This window comes from Penicillium malachiteum, assembly GCF_028827825.1.
Source record: "Penicillium malachiteum strain IBT 17515 chromosome Unknown utg000003l:1.0-4950554.0:1.0-4952489.0, whole genome shotgun sequence".
Classification (NCBI taxonomy): Eukaryota; Fungi; Ascomycota; class Eurotiomycetes; order Eurotiales; family Aspergillaceae; genus Penicillium; species Penicillium malachiteum.
Window position 1 is genome coordinate 2,564,594 of NW_026643096.1, and position 18,416 is coordinate 2,583,009.

General features: G+C 45.8%; 9 protein-coding genes across 9 annotated transcripts; 4 read left to right on the forward strand and 5 right to left on the reverse strand.

The window, feature by feature from the left end:
• Positions 1–1,172: 1,172 nt before the first annotated feature.
• Positions 1,173–1,525, forward strand: N7483_007311 (uncharacterized protein; the record flags this gene model as incomplete). Its single annotated transcript, XM_057090748.1, has 2 exons — positions 1,173–1,371; positions 1,458–1,525. 2 exons carry the CDS (start codon positions 1,173–1,175, stop codon positions 1,523–1,525), a joined length of 267 nt encoding a protein of 88 aa, XP_056945489.1.
• A 1,508-nt stretch (positions 1,526–3,033) lies between these two features.
• N7483_007312 (uncharacterized protein) lies at positions 3,034–3,336 on the reverse strand (the record flags this gene model as incomplete). The annotated part of the gene is made up of 1 exon (XM_057090749.1): positions 3,034–3,336. One exon carries the CDS (start codon positions 3,334–3,336, stop codon positions 3,034–3,036), a length of 303 nt encoding a protein of 100 aa, XP_056945490.1.
• Positions 3,337–3,594: 258 nt separating this feature from the next.
• N7483_007313 (uncharacterized protein) lies at positions 3,595–3,919 on the reverse strand (the record flags this gene model as incomplete). Its single annotated transcript, XM_057090750.1, has 2 exons — positions 3,595–3,771; positions 3,884–3,919. The coding sequence occupies 2 exons, from the start codon at positions 3,917–3,919 to the stop codon at positions 3,595–3,597; spliced, it is 213 nt and encodes a 70-aa protein (XP_056945491.1).
• A 670-nt stretch (positions 3,920–4,589) lies between these two features.
• N7483_007314 (uncharacterized protein) lies at positions 4,590–5,047 on the reverse strand (the record flags this gene model as incomplete). The annotated part of the gene is made up of 2 exons (XM_057090751.1): positions 4,590–4,672; positions 4,693–5,047. 2 exons carry the CDS (start codon positions 5,045–5,047, stop codon positions 4,590–4,592), a joined length of 438 nt encoding a protein of 145 aa, XP_056945492.1.
• A 303-nt stretch (positions 5,048–5,350) lies between these two features.
• N7483_007315 (uncharacterized protein) lies at positions 5,351–5,660 on the forward strand (the record flags this gene model as incomplete). The annotated part of the gene is given in 2 exon segments (XM_057090752.1): positions 5,351–5,451; positions 5,462–5,660. 2 exon segments carry the CDS (start codon positions 5,351–5,353, stop codon positions 5,658–5,660), a joined length of 300 nt encoding a protein of 99 aa, XP_056945493.1.
• A 784-nt stretch (positions 5,661–6,444) lies between these two features.
• Positions 6,445–9,380, forward strand: N7483_007316 (uncharacterized protein; the record flags this gene model as incomplete). Its single annotated transcript, XM_057090753.1, has 6 exons — positions 6,445–6,841; positions 6,893–7,046; positions 7,098–7,572; positions 7,626–7,952; positions 8,015–8,286; positions 8,882–9,380. 6 exons carry the CDS (start codon positions 6,445–6,447, stop codon positions 9,378–9,380), a joined length of 2,124 nt encoding a protein of 707 aa, XP_056945494.1.
• A 2,073-nt stretch (positions 9,381–11,453) lies between these two features.
• N7483_007317 (uncharacterized protein) lies at positions 11,454–12,186 on the reverse strand (the record flags this gene model as incomplete). The annotated part of the gene is made up of 2 exons (XM_057090754.1): positions 11,454–11,697; positions 11,774–12,186. 2 exons carry the CDS (start codon positions 12,184–12,186, stop codon positions 11,454–11,456), a joined length of 657 nt encoding a protein of 218 aa, XP_056945495.1.
• A 2,863-nt stretch (positions 12,187–15,049) lies between these two features.
• N7483_007318 (CNOT2/3/5 family protein) lies at positions 15,050–17,032 on the reverse strand (the record flags this gene model as incomplete). Its single annotated transcript, XM_057090755.1, has 3 exons — positions 15,050–15,110; positions 15,187–16,682; positions 16,778–17,032. 3 exons carry the CDS (start codon positions 17,030–17,032, stop codon positions 15,050–15,052), a joined length of 1,812 nt encoding a protein of 603 aa, XP_056945496.1.
• Positions 17,033–17,569: 537 nt separating this feature from the next.
• N7483_007319 (D-aminoacyl-tRNA deacylase) lies at positions 17,570–18,414 on the forward strand (the record flags this gene model as incomplete). Its single annotated transcript, XM_057090756.1, has 5 exons — positions 17,570–17,576; positions 17,632–17,810; positions 17,861–17,903; positions 17,958–18,184; positions 18,265–18,414. The coding sequence occupies 5 exons, from the start codon at positions 17,570–17,572 to the stop codon at positions 18,412–18,414; spliced, it is 606 nt and encodes a 201-aa protein (XP_056945497.1).
• Between the last annotated feature and the right edge of the window lie 2 nt (positions 18,415–18,416).

The window sequence follows — 18,416 nt, forward strand, 5'->3', positions numbered from 1 at the left end:
TACTAGTACTTACTAGTAGATCCACTGGCAGCTCCTCCAGGGCTTCCTGAAAGGAATTTTATATACTCTCCTCACTTAGCTAATCAACTTGGAACCTGCACCTGAATGTTTACTAGTAAAGTCGAGAATGTCGATTTCAAGCTTATAGTAGGAGTTCGCCGGTCAACCACATGCACCAAATGTCAACAGGTTCCAAGATTGAAAATGGGCTTTGGTAGTTTCAATATCTGAACTACTTGTTTAGGAAAAGCACCATGTTTTCTTAGACTGAATAGAATGCATAGGCCTGTTCTAGGATCAGTAAATGTAGTTGAGGCGAAGAATCATATTGAAAAGGAATTTGACACCTCAGGATCAAGCCAGTCGCATCAAGATCAGGATCACCAGGTGAATTGGTCTGAAGTCGCAGCGATCTCGCTTAACGATCCTGATTTGGAATTGCGAATCTCTGATCCTGGTGTCCTATTGGTTGATTCAGAGTGAGAGGTGTGGCAGCGAGCAAACATTGTTTACTATGGCGAGTTGGCTGTGGTTTCATTGTTTGCGCAAGATCAATCTCTCACTTCGCCTTCTTCGCTTGCGTTTCCCAATTAGGAACTGCGTGATCTTGGGGCCCTTTCCCCAGGGTATAAATTCATGGGATCTCCCTCCATTTCAATTCTTCTTTCCTTCTTTCCCCAACTTCCTCTCCACTTCATTTTTCAAACTCCACTCTTCATCAAGACCTTCCTTGATCATCATTCCTTCTTCAGCCTCTTGTTGATCCTCTTCTACCATCCCAGTCACACGAGGTCACTCAGTTGGCTGACCTCACCATCCTCACATGACTTCAACACGTTGATACAGCCCTTCAGGTATCCCCTCCATGGCTCACTCAACTAACGTGGCCCAGCAGCATGACATGACTCCACTCACATGACCTTACTCTGTCATAACTTCACTTTTGATAAAAGTTTGCCCTGTTGATGATCCCTCTCTGCGTAACCTCACTGACCTCCCTACCAGGCAACCACCTTGACACTGCTCATCATCATGGCTCAAAACATGAATTCATCTGGCCACCCGTTCCTCAACAAGCATCAACATGGACACCTCCACTCATTCACCCATCCATCAATCAATATGCATCAATATAGATCTATCTATCCTTCAAACGATCCACATCAAGGAACATGGATCCATCCATCCATCCATGTATCAATATTCATTCACCTATCAATATCCGAGATTCCAACAACAATCATTCAATTACACTTGGCCACCAGGCACCAGCCAACAACAGTCAACACTCCCCATCACCTATCCAACTTCATCCCAACCCAGGTGATCCCACTCAACAGATGGCTCTGATACTTCTGTTTCTGCTGGCTGGTGAGCCCTCTCACTTCGGGAAGCTCAGGCTTAACAGGTACCACCACTACATCCCTCACAGAAAAACATACTAACATCATCTATAGATGCCTCCTTCCTATGGTTATCCCTTCTGCTGCCTGGTCAACCATTCACCACATCCAACCTCACATAACCCAGGCCAGAGGGTGATCAGTTAGATAGCTGGTTTTCGACGACACCTGCTGAGAAGGAGCTCGGGGGTGGTGGATTTTCCCTTGTGTGATGCGAGGACCCACAACCGGCATGATGATCTGATGCTGCGACTTCACAGTTATACTGAGCGTTGCTTGCAACCTTAATCCGATGTTCCCATGAGCAAATGATGGTCCCCTGGGGCTTGATGTGTTGACGGGTCCTGCTTATTAAGGCTCTGGGGCCCACCAAATATCTATGAACTTGTTGCCTCCTCCTGCGCTCCGATGTTCCCATGAGTGTCTACCCGCCGGTTCGCCGGTAGATGGTGTTCGCGTTGACGGGTCCTGCTTAGCGTGGCAGTGCTTCAACTTTACATAGCTCTATAGCAGTGGTCAAAATTCGTTCACTTCCCTGTCTGGGTTGTCTAACGGTCATTTCATTGTGGGGGCGGCGAGGCATGAAATCGGTCACATTCAGGAGGGGGGGTGGTGGAGGGGGTTTTCTGCTCCAAGGATGGGATAATCTCAGAGGGTCGTTCCTAAGTTGTACTATAGAGGGATTGCCGCTCTTTCTAAGAGACACTTCCCAGTGAAGAGTGCCGCGAAGGAATTACTTCCTAGGAAATGCTTCCCTAGGGGCTGCGAGAGGTGACGAGGGCAGTGGTCGGTGGACTTGGAGGGTGGAACATCAATTTACCTGTATCAAATTCTTTCCTGTTTGCTGTTGGGTTCGCTGCTCTGAGTGTTCTTGCTGTTCAAGCTACAGCCTATTCTCTTTCTACCTCAGATACTTCATCAATTAAGCACCTTACACCCTCCACATCTCTTACTCCTTCCATGATAGTATTAAAACTAAATCATCTAGACCTTGTCCAGAATGGCATTGCTATCTGGTGATTGCCAGGGTATTTCAAAAGTTGAATCCTAAGTCAAACTGCATTCTCTTTATGTCTGACGGTGGGATACATGAAATGCTTCACGGCGTGTGGACTACAGATGGCAAAGGTCTACTTGTATAACTCCAGAGTATAACGAGTGATGAATTCACGGGCTCGACATAAGGTATGACCGCATTTCTGGAATTTATTTATACAAAAATCTCACAATATGTTCGTTGGCTTTTCAGCTACCTCTACACGCTACACGAAATCCCCGGCCTTGACAGCACATCGAAGCGTCTCTTCCTGGAACCCCATAATCCACCCAATCATCAGAGCATCATGGGGCACAAGCTTCTCTACGTAGAGCTCCACCGACGATTCATTCCCGGCTAACTTCGCAAAGTTACTTGCAAGATCCTGAACATCCTGAGCCAAAACCTCCTGGCCGCCAACAGCAAATAGAACGGGAGAAGGTAAAAGAAACGAATGTTTTACGGAGCGAGATACTCCTCAATCCACGAAGTTATTTCCAACTCTTTTATGAAGAGCTTCGCACCCCAGGCGGGAAACGAGGCCGGTATGTACTCAGTCTTGTAGTTCGGGTTCTGCACCTAGCCTGCAGGATCCTAAGCTGCAGGAACATCACACCAGGGTGACCAAATCCAAATACGTTTTGGTGCTGGGAGAAGTTTATAATTTTTGAACTGTGTGATATATCGTAAAAGCGCAAGGACGAGATTTCCTCCTGAACTATCTCCACTTAAGATGATTTGCGATGATGGAATTCGTAACGTGTGTAGCATATAGGGATATGCGGAGATGGCATCTTGAAGTTGCGCTGGGAAGCGACAGTTTCGTTGGCCGGCGAGTCGATACTGGAGGGACAGGACGTAGCTGGTTGGTGTGTGTCGAAGGAATTTCTGGGCCATGAAGCCGCAAGATGCTATATGACCATCGCCGAGGATATATGAGCCATCGTGTGATGAATGATAACATGTTGATCGTCGGATATGGGGATTTTGGGCTCAAAGTGTTTTGGAAACCAGGTTGCGCCGACGTTCTCTGTTTTGATTGTCGTGTCATCCACAGTACCAGCATATAGGTCTGGGTTCGCAGGGTGCACTAAGGTGAATCGATTGCCTTCCAAGGAGGACTCGAGGGAGGCTTTAGGAGGTTGATGAAGGCTTTTAAAAATGCTGAGAGACCTTCAGAACTGTATTTACAAGAGCTTGTCGATCTTTCCAGTGTGCATACTGACGGTGCTGAGTACTCAGGTATGTAGCAGCGAAGAAGGGAACCTTGGGAGGTACAAGAGTGAGACGTCGGACTGTTCTCAGGGTATTGCAAGCTGCGGTAGCATATAGCTATGCAAAGCAAGACAAGACGAACGAAGATGATGGCCTTTGGGCAGGTGAGAAAAGGAAGCCAAGCTTCATACTTATAAAAACACCATTGATTAGCGCGATTTCTTCTTACCTGATGACCTTGGATTACCTCGGGTTCATAAGCCATGTCCTATTCTGTTTATCTGCATGTATACTGCATGTATACCTAGACAAGGGTAACGGTTATTCGGAGCTTCCAAGTTAGAGTGACTAGGTAGTGAGTGAGGATCTGCATGTGGTTTTGTATACAATGACATCATATTGATCTTTCTCTACACAGTAGTAAAAAAGAGAATCATGAATCAAGTTTGTGCAAGTTAAATTTTTTCTTCTCTCACGTACTGTATCAATTGACACTAAAGGCTACCGATTTTGAGTTGGGAGTGCAATAGTTATCAAGGCCATGCTCATACACCAAGATTAACACATTTCCCAGTGAGATATTCCCATTTTCAAGCATCAAGCATCTGGCGTCTCAGCTTGAGTCTGTCCATCAAGCGTTCATGGGATTCCTTTACATACTTCCATTTCCCCTCGTCGACAATTTGGCAGTTCCCAACCCCCACCAAGGCCACCTTTTGCTTTTCCTTATCCCAGAGAATATTCTTCATTTTTATGTGACCTGGCCAAATGTGAAGGCGACAAATCTTTCTAATGATATAGGTATTGATTAATGTATCGTTCGTATTGCAAAGTGATATAACATACATTAGTTTGTCCTGAAAAGCTGCAATGATCGCGTCTTGCTCCCATATATCCAGCCGGAATGGGGGCCGATCTTCAAGAGAGACTCCTGGTCAGAGTTGCCAGACCACAAAGATAAGAAACCCACCGGGGATAGCTTGAAGATTGTCCTCAGGCTGGGTGGTTTCCTTGTAGGCTAGGAGTTTTGGTGTAAACCAGGGTCTTCACTGAGCATCTGATATATGGTTAGTTCCTTCGGTTTGAAGGGTGAGGCCTGGGAAGCTCGAGTTGTAGGTGGCTCAAGTTCAGTATTGGTATATGGAATTTGAAGGTAAATGCGCATAATGGCATTGGCGGTTTTCTCGCTGTTAGTATATCGCAATTTTAAACTTGCGAATGATGGTGCATCGGGTGTCACTTTGTGTTTGGCCACTTGCGAAACATTTTCTTTCAGAGAGTCGAGAACAACCCAGCTAGTAGGTTGAGGTTGAGTCAGGTTGATGACCGAGCCTGTATCACTAAGCCGGCGCATGGGGCCTTGATGAAACCAAGAAGACTGGGACAATGCCATGGTGGCTGCAAGGTTGGAATGGGTAAATTCAAGTTTTGATGAGTGATGAAATGGCGATAGTGATGCGTTTGGAAACCACGTCCTTGTAGTACAGGTGACCACTGGCAGTTGTTGAGGACAGGCTGAAGAAAGTAGACAGTTGAAATTGCGCCTTTACAAATTACAAACGAGGATTAACATTTTGCCGTACTTGTTTTCACAAACAAATCTCTACAGATGCCACCTGAATAGGTTCAATTCTATCAGATCTGGGATTCATGTTTACCAGATACTAACGATACTAATGATTAAAGCTCTTTCACTATGTGGGGGGTTCTAGCTCGGCCCAACTCCGATCTACATGTACTGGCTCCGATTTTCGCTGCAAACCCCGGAGAAACCTGCGACCTGCTTCTAAGTCTTGTGTTAGTACAGCAGGTTCAAGTTTATCATTAATCTTGCAAAAATCGAGAAACTCCATGTGGCTGAACTTTATGTCCTTGAATCTCAAGACCTGGGACGGCTTGCCGAGTACGCAAAGAGTCTGGGAGTACGCAAAGTCTGGGGTCTGGGGTCGCTCGATCTCCGGCTTTGTGGTGGAAAGGGATATGCCAAGCCCGGTTATGATTCGTGATTCGGCACCAGATCAACACGGAGTACACGGTCTATCCATTTGTCCCGCCGATTGACATCTATGATCCCTTTTATGGCCCGGTGGGTTAATCACAGGATAGTCATGACGAATTCGAAGAATAGCCCGACTATGCTCATGGCATCTCGGACAGGAGATTGCATACATACCGTTGGCTTCGAGGCTTGAAACAGAAGAAGCACTGGCATTCATCCCTGTCGTATCAGGTACCAAATTGAACTCGCAGACTTGAAGGCCAAATTCCTGTGGCTGCTCCGGTCATTCTCCTACTCTCGGATTGCCGATTTGAGTTCCAACCGGCTAAAGGGCCCCGCTCGATATTTTTCTCCCCATACCGAATCAAACACCTAGACCCGGTTTTTCTCCAGTTTGTGGAGTGTTGAAGCTCCATATCTCATGGTAGGACTTTCCTACTTCACTAATATCCCGCCGGAGTATGACCATATCGAACATTGCCGCTCCTTGCTTGCATAGGATCAGCTCGCTTGGTCCTCGTGGGGAACTTTCCATGCCGACATGCAGCCTTTTGTACTAGGAGTCATGAAGCTTGGCTTCGGCCTTAAAGGGTGTGATCTGCCATCTTGCGCATGTCGTGCGACTCGGAATTTTGTTTGCATTACCCCGCTGGTCTGAGCGTTATACTGCGGGCCTCTTGACAACGCTGTTCTATAGACGGTGTTCTTAGTCTGTCTTTTCAAAAGAATTACCTAACTTACTATTGCTGTTACTGCTCTCTTTAATCTTCAGGTTTCTAATTAACTTCGAAATGTGTGACAACATCCCGCCATGGAATATCGTCCACAAGTTGGAGAAGCGTCGGCTTCTCATCGCGATCAACTGTATTGCGGCGCTGTCAATTCTGTTCTTTGGATATGATCAAGGAATGATGTCGGGCGTGAATAACGCAGATGACTATATCAACCTCATGAAATTCGGATATACAACAACGGAGAATGGCGAGACAACGGTAGTCACCACCAACTCACTGCTAAAGGGCGGAATTGTTGCCGTGTATTACTTGGGAAGTCTTTTCGGTGCTTTGTTTGGTGGCTGGCTAGGTGACCGGATAGGTCGAATCAAGTCCATTGCTGTTGGTACAATCTGGGCTATCGTGGGTGCGAGTCTGCAGTGCTCAGCCCAGAACCATGATTGGATGATATGTGGTGAGTGAGATTGCAGAATTTGAAGATAATGCAGCACACTAATTCTGAAAGCCCGTTTCGTCAACGGTATTGGTACTGGAATTCTGAATGCGATTGTCCCCGTCTGGGCAACAGAGACGGCGGAGCATACCTCGCGAGGTCAATTCATCGCGATTGAATTCACCTTGAATATTTTTGGTGTTGTGTTGGCTTACTGGCTAGAGTTGTAAGTTCTCAACTCACGCGAGGCTACTTGCACATAGCTAACAATTCTTAGCGGCCTGTCTTTCATAGATGGAGGGAAGTCTCCCTTCCGCTGGAGATTTCCAATCGGTTTCCAGATTATTTTCCTTGTGATCCTGTTTTTCGCTGTCTGGTTCTTCCCCGAGTCTCCTCGCTGGCTTGTAAAGGTCGGTCGAGAGCAAGAAGCCCGGTATATCTTGCAACGTCTGCGTGGAAGTAGCCAAGAAGATTTGGTCAGGGCAGAGGCGGAGTTCCTTGATGTCCAGAATATCGCCGAGATGGAAAAGACCATCGTCCACGGCAACTCGTACCTCTCAATGCTGTTTGGGTACAAATCAGGAGACTTGCATATCGGTCGTCGCGTGCAACTGGTCATTTGGTTGCAGATCATGCAGGAGTGGGTTGGAATTGCAGGTGTTACCGTTTACGCTCCGACGATTTTCACTATTGCAGGATTTGATTCGATGAAGAGTCAGTGGATTAGCGGTTTGAATAATATTTTCTACATGGTACGTACTTCGACTCGAAGTCCAGTTTGATTATCAGCTAACGGTAAATATAGTTCGCCACACTGGTCTGCGTATTCACTCTGGATCGCATTGGTCGTCGATGGACCTTATACTGGGGCTCAGTAGTCCAGGGCATTGCAATGTTCCTAGCAGGTGGTTTCTCTCGTCTCGCTATAAACGCCAAAGCAGCTGGGAATACTACCCACTCGTCTTCATATGGTGCGGCTGCAGCCTCGATGATTTTTATCTTCACTTCGACATTCGGTGCGACGTGGTTGACGGTACCTTGGTTATACCCTGCTGAGATCTTTCCGCTGGCGGTGCGGGCGCGTGGAAATGCCTGGGGTGTCGTTGGATGGAGTATTGGAAATGGTTGGCTGGTGAGTACATTTTAGGCTTCTCTTTCGAGTTTTGGAAAGATACTGACTGTCAGCTTCACTAGACGCTTTTGTGTCCTGTCATGTTCGATGCCATTGATGAAAAGACATTGTATATCTTCGCTGCCAGCAACGTCATCACCATTCCGATGGTCTGGGCTTTGTATCCCGAGAGTAACCAGCGAACACTGGAGGATATGGATCTTTTGTTCGCGGCCAAGACGCCGTGGACGTGGGATGCGGAGAAGACTTTCGCTCGTCTCAAAGCTGAAAATCCCGGTATGGTGCAGGCTGTTGCTGGGAAGGGTAGCGTGATGGATCCTGAAACGGGCAAGGTGTCGATTGCGGAGCATGTAGATTCAGCATGATTCGAGTGCAGTGGTCACGCCGGCGGCGACGTAAGCCTGTCGATATATTCTAGAACTTGAAGTCTGAAGCGGCAGTGTGAACTTCAAGTTGAAGATCTTGAGGATAGAGACTCGACATCCGCATCATGAAGTTATGAATATTCTCCATTAAAATCCATAGAGAATAGAGGGTTCCAAAGAATCAATATCATTCTAGATCTGTCTATTCCACATTATTAGGTCATAGGCTTGGAATTCCAAGCGCGGCTCTGATTGGTCATATCGAGAACAACGAATCCAGGCTCCAATGTCTACTTGAACCCTTCCAACTTTTATAAAAAGCACATTGTTCAAGCAAGAAAACTCACACTTCACAACCTTGGAATATTCTTACCAGTCCCGCATTACCAAAAACTTCACTTTTCTTGGTAAGCCACCCTCGTCGCGTCTACGCGTCTTATCGCGTACACCGATAAGAGACTCACCAGAAACACAGATCAACGTCATCAACCAACTCTTCAAGGCACAATCCAAAATGATATCCAAGATATCCAAAAGAAAAGCAGATGAAATGCTCGCAGATAGCCAAGAACCCAAATCAAATCCCCCAGAATCAGAATCAGAATCACCAGACTCACCTCAAACCAAATCCCCAAAATCACCAAAACAACTTGAACTCTCAAACACCCAACTCCAACAAAAATACCTCCACCGAATCTCCCTCCATCCAACACTCACACCCTACCGCCGCCGCGTCTATCGAGTCCTTCTCTCCGTACCACCAGGTCGCTGGACTACATACTCGGCCATGGCAACGTACCTAAACTCCAGCGCGCGAGCGGTGGGGAATGCGATGCGCACGAATCCTTTCGCACCTGAGGTTCCTTGTCACCGTGTCCTTGCGGCGGGTGGATCGTTGGGTGGATATAAAGGGGAGGGATTTGTGAAGAAGGATATTGGGGTTGGTTCGTTTCGGGATGAGAAGAGGATAAGGTTGAAAGAGGAGGGGGTTGGGTTTGATTCTATGGGGAAAGCGACGGGGATTTGTTTTACGGAGTTTAAGGATCTTGGGGGTAAGAAATGATTATCAAGTTCATTCTCTTGGGATATCATTCGAATGTCTATCATCTGCTTAATGCAAGAGGCAAGATACTTTGAATATCAACTATTTTGAATAGCGATGCTTATATTCATCTTCCACTACTACTAATAATATTACCAAGCACATTTGAAACTCAGGTTATCAGCCTCATCCGGAGTACGGAGTATCTAATAGTGATTGACAGTGCAACCACCACAAAATTCTATTTTCGACCTATACGAGCCGTTAGATCGGCAACGGGACTCCTGTCAGCATTGGCATTGCACCCACATAGCATTCTCCATATTTGCCGACTAGTTCAAGATTGCCACAGGGGTTAACGTTGATCGCGTGGCGATTGGGGCCATTCTTCTAGTTAAACGCGATACGGCGCTTCAAACGCTGGACTATGTCACTAGATCCTGTTTACTGGTTAAGGTATAGTAGGCGCCTGGTTTGAATAACTTGAAACGGAGTTCTCCGTATCTATTCTTTACTATACTTACTAAACCCAGTAAGGTATTTGAAATCACTGGCTCTCGAGTCATCGTGATTCTATGCAGTTTTCATCTGGTCAAGCTCAGCGGCTGTAGTATGGGGTCCAAATGACAGAGCAGGATAATGAATACGAGATACGAAAGACTAGGTAGTAGAAGTAATTCAGGATACATGCATACCTGCATGTAGGTTCTAGAAATTTAATAGAAGACTCAAAAGTCGGTTACTTCATACATATGCATGAGTACGTAAAGAGTAGGAGTCTTATGGAATGCTAAAATCCTCGATGCACTCCGTACTGCAACCCACGAATCCACTGCTTCGTGGCTCTAGTGGATCAGTCCCGGTATTCTGTGTGGAGGATCAGATGCGATCGACGCTTCCGGTAAACCAGTCTGCACGAGCGGCGCAGAAGGATTCAGACTATTCCCGAGACAGCAACGATAGCCGTGAGTACTAGTCTGGATATGGACAACGGAGATGTCCTTTACAATGGAAGTAGAAAGTCCTGGGATCCAGTTTTCATTTCTGATTTTGGTTAATTGGTACTATTAGCTTTGAATAAAGAACCTTGGAATAATGAACTAGAGTGATCTATTCATAGTAACCAGGGATATGACATCCTATTGTGTGAAATAACACTTGTGTTTCTAAGAAATGTACCTGAACTAAATAACCACCTAATCCCTAAATGGTTGGTCGGCCGAAGAACCATGCGGAAGGATCCTGGACTAGCTTTACTAACGCTATTCTTTTCTTTTTCTTTTCATTTGCTTTGTTTCTTTGCTTTTTCCATACACTTCCACTGATTGGTAGTTGTACGCCATGAGCGGGCATTGTAGTATCCTGGATCCTGGATTGCATCCCCTCAATATGATTTGTCGCCATCTGACTCCGGAGTTCCTCGGTGCTGCTTATGGGTTTGTGAAGTAGTCTCTCCTGTTAGTGCGGGTTGTACAGGGGGTGCGAGTCAGTCTCTGTGTGAGTGAAGTCAGGTTCCAATTCGTGACACGACTTAGGTGGACTACCTGGGTGATTGTCTTTGAGATTTATTAAGTTCAGTTGGGGATCTGGACCCTGAGGGATTTCAAGGATTTCATCCATGTTAAAAAGAAAGGTTAAAATACGGAGAGTGATGAAGTAGGGATTCTCGTTATGAATTTTAAAATGGAAGACTCGAATGAAGTTCAAATTCAATATTATCGGAATGATAATTTGATCAATTGTAGGAAACTGGTATTCCCAAAAGACTCCATCTAACCTGACCTATAGTCTCGTCTATTGTACCAAGCCAAGTAAAACACCAAGGAAATTCAAGGAGAATCGTATCTCTATACATGAAAACCAACCAGACTATCTATAAGGAACAAAATAACATCGGACGCGCCGTCCATAGTATCCATGCGAAAAAAAAGTAGAAAATACACCAAGGGTAAAGGGTAGGGCTATCGTGAATCGTAAATCGGGTTAACATGTAGGTATTGTATATGAATATGGGAGAGAACAATGTGAGAATGTGAAAATGGGAATATGGGAGAGAAACAAGCGGGGATGTAGAAAAGGTCGCACAACATTGACTCAAGCCATTTCCTTGGCAGAGCGTTTCAAGGCGCGCTTTTTAGGGACATCAAGATGGTGGTAAGAACGCAAGTGTTCGACGAGGTGATCCTGGCGCGGGAAACCGTTGCTGCCTTTGCGAGAACAGTGATCGACGGGACAGTTGCGGAAGACAGGGAAATGGACACTGGATTGATGTCGCTTCAAGTCGGCGAAACGAGTGAAGCACTTGCTGCAGTTATCGCATGCGAAAGGCTTTGCGGGTCTAGTCATTATTAGCTATGAATTCAAATCCAGCTGTTGCCAGCTTCAGCTTGAACTTCGACTCCATGGAAACTCACTTCGATGGTGCGGGTGGCGATTCAGGTCCTGATTCCTCGCCTGGGATAATAGGATAACTAGGCATTGGAACTTCCTCCGGCATATTGAAACTGCTCCCGTATGAACTTCCCCCACTACTACTAGCGGCGGGGCTGGGAAACCCAGTAGCCATCACGGATGTATCGTAGATCGAAGTTCCAGGATAGACATATTGCGCTTGTGTGGTAGTCGGCGCACTTGTAAAAGAATAGCTTCCTGGCTCCGAGACAAATTCTGGTGCGAATTCCGGGGTAGAAGGGAATGAATTGGGATCGACATCGTATAACTTGTCATAGACGGTTGGGGCGTAGAAAAAGAAATCCATATCGCCGGGAGAAGAGGAATAGGAAGAGCTTGAGTAGGAAGGTTCGCGATAAAGGAAAGTGGATTGCATGTCGGGCGAAGTTGTAGAGAAATTGGAGGCGAATTTGGATGAAGGAACTTGAAGTGGAATGGCAGTCTAAATAAAAGGATTCGGATCAGAATTCTAAAAAATCTAGACTATAATAAAATAAAATACGAAAAAATAATAAATGATTAAACGAATTAAACGCAGACATAAAAAATAAAATAAAACAAGATAAAAAAGACGCAGGGGATAAAAAGACCTACCATTGTGAGACGACGGTACGAATCCTTCTGAAGCTGGGATCCCCAATGTTAATTGTGGGGGGATGAACTTGGTTTAACTTGGGGGCGGAATGCATGAAAGAACTTGTGAAGATCGAGGTCATAAGTAGTAAAGTAAGTAAAGTAAGAAAAAAAAAGAAATCCATAATTCATGGGGAAGTTGATTCTTTTATGCCCTGTTAAGTGGTAACCTTTCTAGTGATGCAAGCTAGAGGAATAATCATCATAATACTCCGTAAAAACAACATTCTAGGAATAAATAATAATTAGAATAATGAATCCAAAAATTGAGAAATTGAGAAATTAAAAAAAGTATAACCTAGAATAAAAAAAACAAAAAAACACGAACTTCATGGCAAGGCAGTTTTGTGAATGGCTTCAAGCCTCGAAACTCGCATTACTACTGGTTCAAATCTATACACAGCCCCCGCCTTCAAGAGACTTCAAGAGACTTCAGAGCGTCATGAGGGGAGATCAATGCGGGAATTTCTGCAAACCCACGCGGATCTTGAACGGCTTAGTTTGTATGCTGACACTTCCTAGCGTGTTCTATGCATGTTCTAGCGTCGAGGCCTGAACGTGGACATATTGACCGAGTAATGATAGTCATGATTGGAAGAGGGGGGCTGGGTTGATACAAAGAGAAAAGTGGAATAAAAAATGAAATAAAAAAAATAAAATCAGAACTCCACTAGAACCAGTTCTAATTCAGTTATACCAAGTAGAGCAAGGATTATTGGCCCCGATAAGTTGTACAATAGTACATTTGTACACTCTCCCCTCGTATGTAGGGAATCGTAATTCGGCGGTCAGACGATGATGCGCTCGATCCCACTGTTTGCCTCTTGTGTGGGAGGAAAAGACGATCTTATCTAGTTTCAGAGTTAGTGCAGTTTTCTGGAACAAAATCCAGGCTTCTAGCGTGGAATCCTGGTTTCTTGGCCCCATTTCTGTGCTTCGTGCTTCTTGTGCTTGGTCGTGTTTTTTGTGGTGTCTGTTTCAGGACATTTGTGGCGCTATGGAAAGATGACTGCATTATACTGAGTCAGAGGCATCAGCATTTTATTATTTTATTCACTGAACATTTAACCATTAACCTAGGTAACAAGAATTATATTATGATTTACTACTCTAGTAGAAGTAGAGTATTTATGCTCGGCTCCCGCGTGCCGAAATGAAGTCACTGTATTGATCGTAGATCAGGGAACAGGATGATCGCCAAGCACGGCAGAGGTTTGCATCTGGGGATGTACAGAAGTAGAAGTACTCCGTATGGATCGACAGATGATATAATAGAATGGAATAATTATAGAAATTAGAACTATATACTACTTAGTACTAGTAACGGAGATAATACCAATAATAGTACTCCATAGAGTCCACCTGGGCATACTATTCTAAGATTCTTGTCCTTGTATTGGAGAAAAACAGTCGAAAAATAAAAATACAAAGGAAAGAGAGAAAATAGAAACAACAAAATACACAAATATTAAATAAATTAAATTCATAAAAGAAAAAGAAAAAAGTACGGAGGACACAGCCCCTGTTCTTTGATCCCCATCCTTCTAGAAAACCTTGGAAAAATCCCGCATCAACTAACGTGTTAACGTCTTAGCGTGTGCCAAGAATACTGAGCTGAGCAGACAATATGCACCTTCATGCACCTTCAAGTGAGGCAACTTGGCATTCTCTCTTCACTGCCTCTCTGACTGGTCAACTTCGTGTGGAGAGAGAGAGACTCACAAAATGACCCACTTAACGGGATGTCTTCCTAAAACTCCAGCGTGATGTAATGCGACCTTTTTTCCTTCTATCTTTCCCGTGTAGCACCGAACTTATCTTCGATGTTTATTGGAAGATACCATTTTCGGGATGTCGGGATGTCGGGATGTCGGGATGTCGGGCGTGCTTCTACATGTCCTTAGTCAACTTGAACTAGAATGGTATGGAGTGCGCAGTTCGTACTCCTCTGTACCTGTGTCTCCATTTCTACGTATCACCCAATAAGGCGGGACGGGTTGGTTGGTTTGCTAATTCAGCCTCAGACTCCCTCGTCATGCATGATAGGTACAGAAACTTTCTGAATATGGACTATTGTAGGTACCTACACCTGAGGAACACGTAGCCTCGAAGTCTTTGTTCTCCCTGGAATTTCAATCTTACTCTTCAGGGTTACTCGTCCGATCAGTCCAGACTTTACTATACTGTTCTTTGTTCTTTGTGATAAACCCAGGACATCTAGCCTGATGATTCATTCGCAAACTGCCGGGGATAACTCAAAATAGCACAGAACTCCCGTGTCCCTGAGACCCATTCGTTGTACTCATTGCCCGATGCCGTGTCCTGGCATCCTGTGGAAAACAATAGTAAAAAATGAAAAAAAAAGACCATGAAAAAATGAAACACAAAAACACAAAAACCCCCCGATACTCAAAACAACCCGGAATCATAAAATACAACTCCCCAAGGCCCATCCAAACCCATGACACATCTATTCCTGATTTTTCTTTTTTGCGGAGAAATAAAAAAGGTACCTCAAGATCATCCGGGTCATAGCGTAGGCGGCCCAGAGCGGTGCTTCTGTGGATCCAGGGTGCTAAGCCTCAGGTTAGAAGGAGGAGAAAACGCTATAACTCGTCCTCCAGATATTTGTACACAAACTTGAAATCAGCCTTGCGCCGGTTCATCCTGTCGGGCAATTGTTAGCACATGATCTTATCATGGGGCATTTGGTAAAATCCAAAACGTGTGCGGGATAACTTACCATGTGCTCTCATAGTCGAAAAATCGATACGTCCCTTGTTCGAACTCTTCGGTAATGTTCTTGGGCTCTTCATGACGTTGGAACCATGTTTGGTACTGCTTATGGAAACGCCAACTTTGATTCTTAAGAGCCTTGGCGGCCAGATATTGCTGATAAGATCCTTGTCGGTAATAGAAAAGATAGAAAAGTGTATCGGTATCAATACGGCCGGTGTCATAAAGTCGCGGGTCGTCGAAGATGGAAAGAGGCTCTTGTGGATAGTGGAGAGAAGTGTTGTAAGGATTCTGCGGCCTGTAATGACGAGGCTTTTCCGCATCTCCAGCTTCCGGACACGTTGTCAAAGAGTGAGCCAGGAGTCGTTGAACTGATGGTGAGGGGTGAAGTGATGCTCGCTGCTTCGTCACCTCGAAGGATTGAATCAGGTCTTGCAAATCGGGAGGCAGATGGTAGACTGATTCTTCACCCTCAGCTTCTGGACTCTTCTTGCCGTTCGTCAATGGCTCTTTTGATTCCGTGGGCGCTGGAGCAGGAGCAGCTGGTGATGAGGTTCCGGAAATACGAGGAGTCTTTGATCGTACAGCACTAACAGGCTGTTCTGGTGAAGCAATGGCCGAAAGCACGGGGACCGCTACCTTATGGGCTGGCTGTACCGATGCGACGCTGGGAGAAGCAATAGAAGCAGGCTTGGAGACGGGGAGAGAGACTGAGAAGGCCGGACTGGCACCTGGTGGAGGGGGCAGGGGGAGAATACCGACTCCGCTCTTGTCACTCGCGGCGGCCGCAGCTGCAGCAGAGGCATACTTCAGGGTTTCTCCAGGTAGACGGGTGGGGAGAGGGGCGGGTTTCATGCTCGGGGTAGCAGACGCAGACGTAGAGGATAGCGTGGCGAGAACTGGCAACGGGGACTTCATCTGTGTGGAGGGTCGTCGAGCCGTAGGATCTGCCTTGGGTGGCTTGGGCTTGGGTTCTGGCTCATCATCTTGAACCGATTGGGCATCTTGTGATGATACTCGATCGTTCTCGGCACCCATTCCAAATTGGGCCTCAATCTCTTCGCCGATATCCAAGTCATCGTAGAGTGTCTCGTCTTCTCCGGAATAATCCAAGTTACCCCCTTCCTCGACGTAATACTTAATGCTCTCCTTAAGGTCGACGACCTGAGTGACTTCTAGATTGCCATTCTGTAAGGAGCGCATAAGGAATTCAAGCTTGTTCACGTGCCACTTATGGCGTTCTGATACTCGCGAGATATCAGCCATGCGGTTGGCCTTGGACAGATCCTTCTTCCCCTTCTTCATCTGCGCATGCAATGTCTCCTCCTCCGCCTCCATAGCCTCAATCTTTTGTTGTAACTCGTCCACCATAGAAGACAGAAAGTCACACGCCTCCACCTTCTCCTTCTCTCTTGGATCTAGTCGTGACGCCGCCGATAAGCCTTCTTTGGAGTATGCTTTTGTTTTCATCTCCTTCTCGACCGCCTTGAATTGTTCCATGCACTAAGTTGAGTCCATTAGCCGCCTGATCTTTCGGGGGAAAATCACATCTGTCAAAGCACGGATCACCAATCTCCAATCGTGCAATTATGACCTACCGTTTCAATCGCTTTTCGCTGCTCAAGCAGCGGCGCTTTATCCTTGACTTCATTGCCTGCAGCCCATGATTTGATCTGATCACGGAACCTTTGGAGCTTCTTGATTTCTCGTTTTAGGTTCTCCTCCAGTTTATCCCGCTGAGTGGGATTTGACGCTGAGCGAATCTTCTCATAGATCCCTTCAAACGTTTGAATCCCTTCAGCAACCTTCTTGAAGGTCTTCTCGATCTCTTGCTGTGTCTTTCGGGATGCCATCGTGCACCGGAGTTTGTGGACTAGTGTGTTCCCACCGTCGGGTCAAGCGATATGGTGGGGGCGGGTTGCGGGATGTGGGCTTGACCAAGAGGGTCAACGCTACACAATGGGTAGGAATATTGACGTGGATGTTGTTAGGGAAGTTCCCTCGGTATGAGAACAAGGGAGAGAGCGGAGAGCAGCGAACTTGGGGAATCGTTTGCTTCGCTCGCAGAGCTTCGAGGATTGCCTATTCAGGTAGGCGGTGACTAACGGCGAGGACCGCAAATGACCAACTCGATTCTAATGGGAACAGGGAAATGATCTTAGTGTACACTGCATACAAACCTTCTCACGGGAAAAGGATATTTGCAGGTATTATTCTATTATTATTGAAGAAGGTGTGAGTTGACGCGTTGTGTTGATGAACTGACGCACGTGACGTTGAAAGAAGGAAGGTGAGATCATGCGACGGAATGAGATGTCATGAGTGCCTATTTCGATTTCATTTACGGAGTACTGACAGACACACCTCAGTTTTATTGCTTGCACCTCAATATGAAGAGTAGACACCCTTATCATTGCTGTTTGGTCTCTGCCTATACTGATTATGTCCCTAGTTGTTATCCAAAGAGTCAAATCAGCCTCTGTGACTGTGGATGAGGAGCTGGTTTCATCTATTGGTCGTGGCCTGCTTGTTTTTGCAGGTATCGGTCATGAAGATACAGAAAAGGAAGCTGATAATCTGGTGAACAAAGTCTTAAAAGCCAAATTTTGGCCTGATGAGAATGGAGCACAGGTAACATACTTCTAGATCCGAAGTTGTAACTTTGCGCTAACTTTTAATAGTGGAAGAAGAATGTCCAGGATGTTGAAGGCGAGATTCTATGTGGTACGTACCATCTACATCCCTGTTATTATTACCCAGCCTAATATAACCTCTTAGTATCCCAATTCACCCTCTATGGAAAGATGAAAAAGGGCAACAAGCCCGACTTCCACGATGCAGCGAAGCCTGAGGCTGCCCGGCGAATCTACGACTACTTCTATAACAAAATGGGCTCTTCATACATCCCGGGCCGAGTCAAAAACGGTGTCTTTCAGGCAATGATGGAGGTCGAATTGAAGAATGATGGGCCGGTGGGTGTTGACTACCGCAGTGAAGACGCGGCGGTATATTATGCCTTCCTGGCTTTAAGCTCTTTTCGCGTCCTTGCAGTACCATAAACTAACACATCTCTTTTGTCTGATAGGTGACTATTGAAATCAACACCAACCTTCCAAAGAAAGAGCCCAAAGAGCCCAAAGAGCCGAAGAATGAATCAACGGAGAAAGAGAAAGAACACGATGGGCCAATTCAGCAAACATTTGAATTCGAAATACCTCCTGAGTTGCTGCAATAAAG